Below are 8,641 nucleotides of genomic sequence, written 5' to 3'. Positions count from 1 at the left end.
TTGTGTGTGGTGAATTTTTTTGGTACAAAGTTACATTGCACTTTGCTCAAAAACCACATAGATTCATGTCGAACTCTGAGCTCAAAAACTGCATGAATTTATGTAAAACTCTGTTATTTCACTTTTTAGATTGGAATCAATCTAAACATCAGGTCATAGACAGAGAACACAGGGGGCTAACACCTTCAACACATTGTCTAGCTATTACCATTGTTAACAGCTAACCCGAGAATGCAACTTTAAAAAAAAGGGTTTTGTGATTTACACATGAAAGAAGTGAAACTATCACTGTATTCTAACAGATGAAAGGCTTAACAGACAATCAATTCTTCAATGTATAATTTCAGTTACATCACACTGCAAATTTTTGCTATAAATTCTGTGTTACGATCGAGCCCTCCACAATCACCTGGTGAAGGAGCGTCACTCCGAAAGCTAGTGTGCTTCCAATTAAACCTGTTGGACTATAACCTGGTGTTGTGTGATTTTTAACTTTGTACACCCCAGTCCAACACCAGCATCTCCGAATCATGAATTTAATACACGCCGTGACGTTGAACACTTCTTCTGCGACCTCTGCCTCCGAGCTTACTTTTAAACCGTAACAAGGACAGAACGCCCCAGTGCTCACCTTCCACCCTACCAACCTTCGCATAAACCGCATCATCCGACGACATTTCCGCCACCTCCAAACAGACCCTACCACCAGGGATATATTTCCCTCCCCACACATTTCCACTTTCCACAAAGACCATTCCCTCCGTGACTACCTGGTCAGGTCCACGCCCCCCAACAACCCACCCTCCCGTCCTGGCACCCTCCCCTGCCACAGTAGGAATTGCAAAACCTGCGCCCACGCCTCCTCCCTCACCTCCATCCATGGCCCTAAAGGAGCCTTTCACATCCATCAAAGTTTTACCTGCACATCCACCAATATCATTTATTGTATCTGTTGCTCTTGATGCAGTCTCCTCTACATTGGGGAGACTGGATGCCTCCTAGCAGAGCACTTTAGGAAACATCTCCAGGACACCCGCACCAATCAACCTCACCTTCCTGTGGCCCAACATTTCAACTCCCCCTCCCACTCAGCCGAGGACATGCAGGTCCTGGGCATCCTCCACCGCCGCTCCCTCACCACCCAACGCCTGGAGGAAGAACGCCTCATCTTCCACCCCGGAACACTTCCACCGCAGGGCATCAATGTGGATTTCACCAGTTTCCTAATTTCCCCTTCCCCTACCTCACCCCAGGTCCAGCCTTCCAGCTCAGCACCGCCCACATGACCTGTCCTACCTGCCTGTCTTCCTTTCCACCTATCCACACCACCCTCCTCTCTGACCTATCACCTTCATCCCCACCCCCATTCACCCATTGTACTATTTGCTACTTTCCCCCACCCTCCTCTGTGACCTATCAACTCCATCCCCACCCCCATTCACCTATTGTACTCTATGCTACTTTCTCCCCACCCACTCCTTCTCATTCATCTTTCCACCTTCATCCCCACCCCCATTCACCCATTGTACTATTTGCTACTTTCCCCCACCCTCCTCTGTGACCTATCAGCTCCATCCCCACCCCCATTCACCTATTGTACTCTATGCTACTTTCTCCCCACCCACCCCCTCTCATTCATCTCTCCACTCTTCCACGTGGAGCAACAATCTTTATATATCACGCTGCCAGGCTTGTATTTTTGTTCTAAACTACTCAACCTCAAAACATAAAACTGCCCTTCTATTCCCAGGATCAACCTGCTCTGGACTGCCTCTAATCTCAGTCCCTTATATAATAGTCTCAAAACTATTCATAGTATATCAGGTGTGGTCTGGCTAGTGCCTTATTTAGTTTCAGCAAGAATTCCCTGTTTTTATGTGTCATTCCCTTGGACATAAGGGCCAACAATCCATTTGCCCTCCCTATTCCCCATTGAACTTGGATGTTAGCTCTTTTTGTTTCATGGGGACTCCCAATCACTTTGTGCTGTAGCTTTCTGCCATCTTTCTCAGCTTAAATAATAGTCTGTTCTTCTATAATGCCTGCAAAAATGCACAATCTTACATTTTCGCGTTACATTTTCCATTTTCAAGATTTTGCCCACTTGCTTAACTTGTCTATACTGTTCTGTAGACTTTGTGTTAACCTCACTACTTGTCATTCAACCTATTTTTCTGCAAACTTGATGATAATGCATTCACTTCTGTCATCTAAGCCACTGATATATTGTAAATAATTGTGGCCCCAGCAGTGATCCTTGTGGCATTCCACTAATTACAGGTTGCCATCTTGAAAATGCCCACTTTATCACAATTCCTTGTCTTCTATTAGTTAGCCAATCTTCCCTCCATATAATACTCACGACACCATGAGTTGTTACCTTATTAAGTAGTCTTATGTGCAGTACCTTAACGTTATTTTAAAATTTAAATATATTACGTGTACTAGTTTCTATTTATTTATCTTGTTTGTTAGCCCTCAAAGGACTGCAATACATTTGTCACACATGACTGCACCATCATTAAATTATGCTCAATCTTCTTGATTTTATTATGTACGACAAAATGCTCTGTCATTTCATCATTTATATTAACTTTTCCCAGTTACAGAAATTAAGCTAACTGACCTATAGGTAGCTACTTTTTGACTGCCTCCCTTTTTGAATAAGGGTGTTATAGTGGCTATTTTCCAATCCTCTGGGTTTCCTCCAAATCTAAGGATTCATGGATGATTACTACCAGCACATCCACTATCTCAGTAGCTACTTCCTTTAACATCCAAGAATATATCCCATTACGTCAAAAGGACTTGTTGACCTTCAGCCCCATTAGTTCCTCTAGTACTTTTGTTTATAGTAATAGCTATTGTGTTTATTTCCTAACACCTCACCCCGTCTCCCAGATGTCTTGATGATTTATTATTTTTGGAATGCAACAGACATCCCTCTACCATGAAGATGATGTAACATATTTATTCAACTCATCCAACATTTCCTGATTCCAACTATTATTTCCCCAATTATGTTTCTAAGGAGCCTCTCTTTCAATCTTAAATATTTAAAAAAGATCTTACTTGTTTTTACATTCAACAAGGCCTCCTCACATTCTTCACACTCCAATGAGAAGCTTTTATTATATACCTTGCAGTTTGCCTTCATAGTTCATTTTCCTCTTGGTTATTGATTTTGGTAATTTTTTTTGAGTTCTAAACTTTCTGAATCCTCTGGTTTCCTATTAATGTTTGCCACATTGAATGTTTTATTTCAATTTGATACTATTCTTAACTTCCTCAATTAACCGTGGTACATTTATCCCTTGCTTGGGGTCTCTCTTACTCATTGGAATACATCTTTGCTCTGAGTCATGACCTGTTTTCTTAAATGTTTGCCATTGTTTCTGATCCATGTTTCTCACTCTCAAACTGTGTGCTAAATTCTACCATATTATGGCACTGTTCCTTAGGGGATCTCTTACTCTGAGATCATTTCTTAAATATGCCTTATTTCACGTTATCAAATCCAAAATAGCCTGATCCCTGGTTGGATCCACAATACATTGTTTTAAGAAACTTGAATACACTCTATGGAATCTTCTCATGGCTGCTTCCACCAGTTTGACTTTCCCAATCTACATGAATATTAACAATTTTGCCATTTTACCATATTTTCACCTTTGACCATATTTGCTGCTTATACACCCTGTCCTTTCCTGTCTCATAATAACAATGAAATATTGTGGATGCAGGGAAGTTAAAACAAGCACAGAGTATGTTGGAGAAATTTAGCAGGTAGGGCAGCATCTGTACAGAGAGATTTCCCTAACCTTTTCTGTGTTTGATCCCTTCCTGTCCCACTCTGAATATTATCATCTTCAAAATAGTTGCCTGGCAATGCTACTGTAATCTTTTGCTTTGAAAGTCAGCCTATTTGCCCTCCCAATCCTTGACTGCTGTGGTAGCTAAGGTTTGACTTCAGATACAATTTAGAAATGTCTTTCAAATTTGAAATTGCTTTAGTCCGTGCTTCAAATTTCTATTGCACTTCATTAACATAATCACAGATTTCAAGTTAGTCTTTAGAATTTCAAAGTGCTGCAGTTTCATTGAGTGTATTTCTTACAGTTCTCCTTGTAGCCAGGGGACCAATACATTGTTGCTTCTGCTTGTGTCAGCATTTCAATGGGTAGCGCTAGGAAAACCAGGCATAATCTGCTACAATATTAATTCAGATTTATAAATGAAAATAAGGGGGAGATGGGTATGAGTATTAAGAGTTCAAGAGATAGTGCTCTATGACTGTTTTCTTTAGCAGCTTGTTCCATTGTGAAATCATCCTTGGGAGGAAAGACTGGCTATGTCATATTCTGTCATTGCTAAAAGGCACCAGGAACTTGCTTCTGTCAATTCCAATCAGCCCATTTCTTATTTTACAGAACCTGGTGAGTCTCTTTCCTTCCTTCTTTCTTGTAGTGCTTCCCATTCCAAATCTTTGATCAAGGATGTAACACTGGTGGGCTTCCTATATTGATTTTGTGCAGAATTATAGAATCATAGAATCCCCACTTGTGTGAAAGCACGCCAATTGACCCATCAAGTCCACACCAACCCTCTGAAGATCTTGCCTACTCCAGAGGTGAAATTGTGATCACTGAGCCAGGGTGGACACTTTAGAGAATTGTGTCTGTGTGTGTAGTGTACAGTTATTACAACAGAACAGATATATATTTAAACACATACATTGAGAATACAGTACAGGAACAGATCTCTTAACCCAGCTTGTCAGCGATTGCTTACGCTTCACATAAATCTCTGCCCATTCCATCTACCTCTTCTCAGTTATTCAGCATACGCTTTGTATTTTCTTTCCCCTCATGCACTCAGCTTGTTACTTTTTGAAATGATCAATACTATGTGCCTCCATCATATCTGGTTCCAGCAAGTTCCACATTTTAACTACTGAGAAAAAAAAGTATTTTCCCACTGGATTTAACAGTAACAGTCGTGTATTTTTGGATTTTCAAATAAGAGAAAAGCACTTTTTTTTACATCTACTGTATCGAACACCTAAAGGTAAAGACCTTCATTAGATCGCCACTAATTTTTAAAAACCTGTTCAAATTTGGGGAGGTGATGGCCTAATGGTATTAACATTAGGCTGATATGCCAAGACCCAGGTAATGTTCTGGGGACCTGGATTTGAATCCTGTTTTTGGCAGATGGTGCAATTGGAATTAAATTTTTAAAAATCTGGTACTAAAGGTCTAATTATAATCATGAAACTGTGGCCGAATTTTGGTTCACCAATGTCCTTTATGGAAGGACAATCCTGTCCTTACATGTTGTGTCTTCCAGACCCATAACAAGTGGTTGACTCTTAACTGGTAGAAAGAAGACCTTATGCTCGAAATGTCAACCTCTCCTGCTCTTTGGATGCTGCTTGACTGGCTGTGCTTTTCCAGCATCACACTTTGACTTAATTCTTAACTGCCATGTTAAGAATGGGTAATAAATGTTGGCCTAGCCAGTGAGACCCACATCTTGTGAATGAATAGAAAAAACAAGATTCCCTTTTGTGTTACCTCATTGTCTATCACACATTGACAAATATTCAGTCAGAAAAAGAATAAATTAGATGCCACACTTTATTTACAAAAACAAGAATGTTAGGACAGTTGTTTATAATAGAAGAGGATCAGCGCTATATTAACATCTGTAAATAAAGGGGATAATTGTTATAGATCCAGTGTGCAACACAGTAAAATAGATTGTTTCTAAGCATTGGACTTAATAGTGCTATAAATTGTTTGCCACTTGAGATTTGCCTCATAAGAATCCAAGCTTGGGACAATGCAGTCAGGTCATGCTGCAATGGAGGCATTTGCTTCAACCGTTTACTTCCAGCGGCCACCAACCTTGCCCTTGCCAGCACCCTTCTTGCTGCTGTAATTCACAAGCAGAAAGGAAAACATTGTCAACCTCCATTTCTTAAAATACAACAGTTACCCTCTCTTGTATAACAAACAAAACTGGTTCCAGATGCAAGTCCAAAAAAAAAGGATCTCCAGTGGTCTTTACAAATTTTGGCTGGAATTATCGGCTGTGCAGAGGGTGGAAAGAAACAAGTTGGAAGTCTTTGTGTGTCAGTTGCCAAAATTCTTCTGCAATTAACTAATGAGGGGCATACTTTCTGGAGACAATCTGTGATGGTGATTGCTCAGGCTACCTATCTCTTTTTCATGGTTTGTCCTCTCTGTGACTGGGTGCTGTAATGTTTGATGCATAGAGAAAAACCATATTTTTATTGAAGTTGTCAGTTTGCTTCAATTTTATTTCAGTAATTTCTTAATTGTGTATCTAAAAAGAGAGGCACTTTTTGTTGAGCTTTTTAGTGATACTGGAGAATACAAATTAATGTAGTCTATAGGTTCTGACCTCACAATGTAGTCTTTTTAGCACTGATAACCTATTCTGACATGCCTTCCTTATCCCCTGCCCTGACTACTTCTACAGTGCCACTGGTCAACATGAAAATTCTTTGTCTTCTTATTGTTTTCATTACAACGTGGTAAAGCTATTAACTTAGAAGAGGGCTGGTCAAAACTATTCTCATTGAAGAGTGAAAGCAGCTGCCATACCGATCTAGGATATCAATTACCACCAATCTGTTTTTCTCTCAAAGACTTTCGCAGTTACAATTAGTCTTTCATCAATCTAGGGTCAGTTGGCTGGAAGATGCTGTCTAAGGATCTTTGGTGAATTTCTTCCGTGCATCTTACACCACTGGTACTGAGTGTCAGTGTAGAGAGAGTGAATGTTTGTGGATATGGTGACAGCCAAGTGGGCTGCTGTGTCTTGGATAGTGTCAAGCTTCTTGACTGATGTTGGAGCTGTACCTATCTAGGCAAGTAGGCAGTATTCCATCACATCTCCTGACTTTTGCTTTGTAGATGATGGACAGGCTTTGGGGATTCAGGAGGTGAGCTACTATCTACATTTTTCCTTGTCCTGACTTGCTCTTGTAGTCACTATATTTACGTGGTGGGTCCAGTTGAGCTTCTTGTCAATAATAACCTCAAGGATGTTGATGGTGGAGGATTCAGTGATGGTAACACCATTGATTGTCAAGGAGCAGTGGTTAGACTGTTTCTTATTAATGATGGTCATAGCCTGGCATGTATGGTATGAATGTTACTTTTCACTTGTCTGTCCAAGCCTGGATATTGTCCAGATCTTGTTGCATTTGAGCATGGACTGCTTCAGTATCTATAGAATTGCAGCAGTGCTGAACATTGTGCAATCATCAACAAACATCCCCACTTCTGACCTTATGATGGTCATTGATGAAGCAGTTGAAGATAGTTGGGCCTAGGACACTAACCTGAGGGACTCCTGCAGAAATGTTCTGGAGCTGAGGTGACTGACCTCCAAAAATCACAATCATCCTCCTACTTACCAGGTATGATTCCAACCAGCAGAGAGTTTACCCCTGATACCCATTGATTCTAGTTATGCTATGGCTCCTTGATAGTGCACTCAGTTGAATGCAGCCTTGATATCAAGACCTGTCACTCTTACCTCACCTGATATGGAAGATTAAGCAACAATGTTACTACTTGATAATAACATTGAGGGGATGGATGAGCTTTCCTTTTCTGGGAGCATTGTAAATCAATGGGCTTGCCAATAAAATTATAGCGAAGCCATTCAGAGACACTTCTCTCCTACATAGGTCTATTAAGGCTTGGTTTATTGAAAATTTCAAAATGGCCCTTAATTTTCTTTGGACGGGATGTCAAGTGATTTCAGGACCAAATGGGTTAGGTTGCAAATAATCAGTCATCAAATGAATGTTGGAATAGGCTCAATCTAGTCTTGTTCCAGTGTCATTCCAGAAATCTGTCATCTGTATCTTGAAGAAAGTAAGTTGGTTAAGATGCTATGTGCTGGATTACTTCTGATTCTGGCACAGTGTTGGAAGCATTTGAAAAACAAATCATTTTTAAGAAAGTGCATTCACCAGATTGCAAACTGATTAGGGTTGAGCACAGTAAAATTAATGCCTTGCAATCTTTCATTTCATTTACCTGAATAACTAGGTTTCATTATTCTTTCTATGCCTTTGCAAACCCTGTTTTCAAATACTTGCCTGCTTTTGTTTTTGTACTCGAAAGTTGGCAGCATAGATATGTACTCTGAGAAAACAGACATGCTTTACATACCATTCTGCAGCCTTGGAAATCTTTAATGCAGATTTATAAGTTACTTACTTTGAGTGCCAGGAGAAGTTGGCTTAAAGACCTTCTGAGTGTTATAAAAAAGCATAATGGAATGAGATGTAAAAGTAAGTGCATCTATGGAGGACCTTACTTTAAGGCTTGGTCCTGAATCATCACATGAACGTTCCCAATTAGAGTTCATCTTTTACTTACTTGCGATTCTAATGATCCTAATAGGAATTTTCACAGAGCAATATAAAAGATCCTTGTGGGAAAAAGCATCATATACACATCAAAATAAATAAAATCAAAACCCATTTTAAAAAATTAACTCATAGTACTCTAGTATGCAAGGTCCAATCCAGCCAATTTTCCTACGGTCTTTCTCTGTTGGAAACCAAGGACTGTCTACATAGATGCTGGAGTTT

General features: G+C 40.0%; 1 protein-coding gene across 5 annotated transcripts in view; it reads right to left on the bottom strand.

Moving 5' to 3' along the window:
* Nucleotides 1–5,621: 5,621 nt before the first annotated feature.
* Nucleotides 5,622–8,641, bottom strand: part of tnnt3a (troponin T type 3a (skeletal, fast)) — a 39,028-nt gene continuing 36,008 nt past the window's right edge. For all 5 annotated transcript variants that reach the window (XM_087996603.1, XM_087996601.1, XM_087996605.1 and 2 more), the window contains one exon: nucleotides 5,622–5,937. In XM_087996603.1, coding sequence (XP_087852729.1) covers nucleotides 5,889–5,937 — 49 coding nt within the window. In that variant the 3' untranslated portion in view covers nucleotides 5,622–5,888. The remainder of the gene's footprint in view (nucleotides 5,938–8,641) is intronic.

Source organism: Chiloscyllium plagiosum, unplaced genomic scaffold, assembly GCF_037043375.1.
Source record: "Chiloscyllium plagiosum isolate Xiang-an unplaced genomic scaffold, Cpla_swu_hap1 HiC_scaffold_18, whole genome shotgun sequence".
Taxonomy (NCBI): Eukaryota; Metazoa; Chordata; class Chondrichthyes; order Orectolobiformes; family Hemiscylliidae; genus Chiloscyllium; species Chiloscyllium plagiosum.
This window is presented reverse-complemented; position numbering and strand designations above follow the sequence as displayed.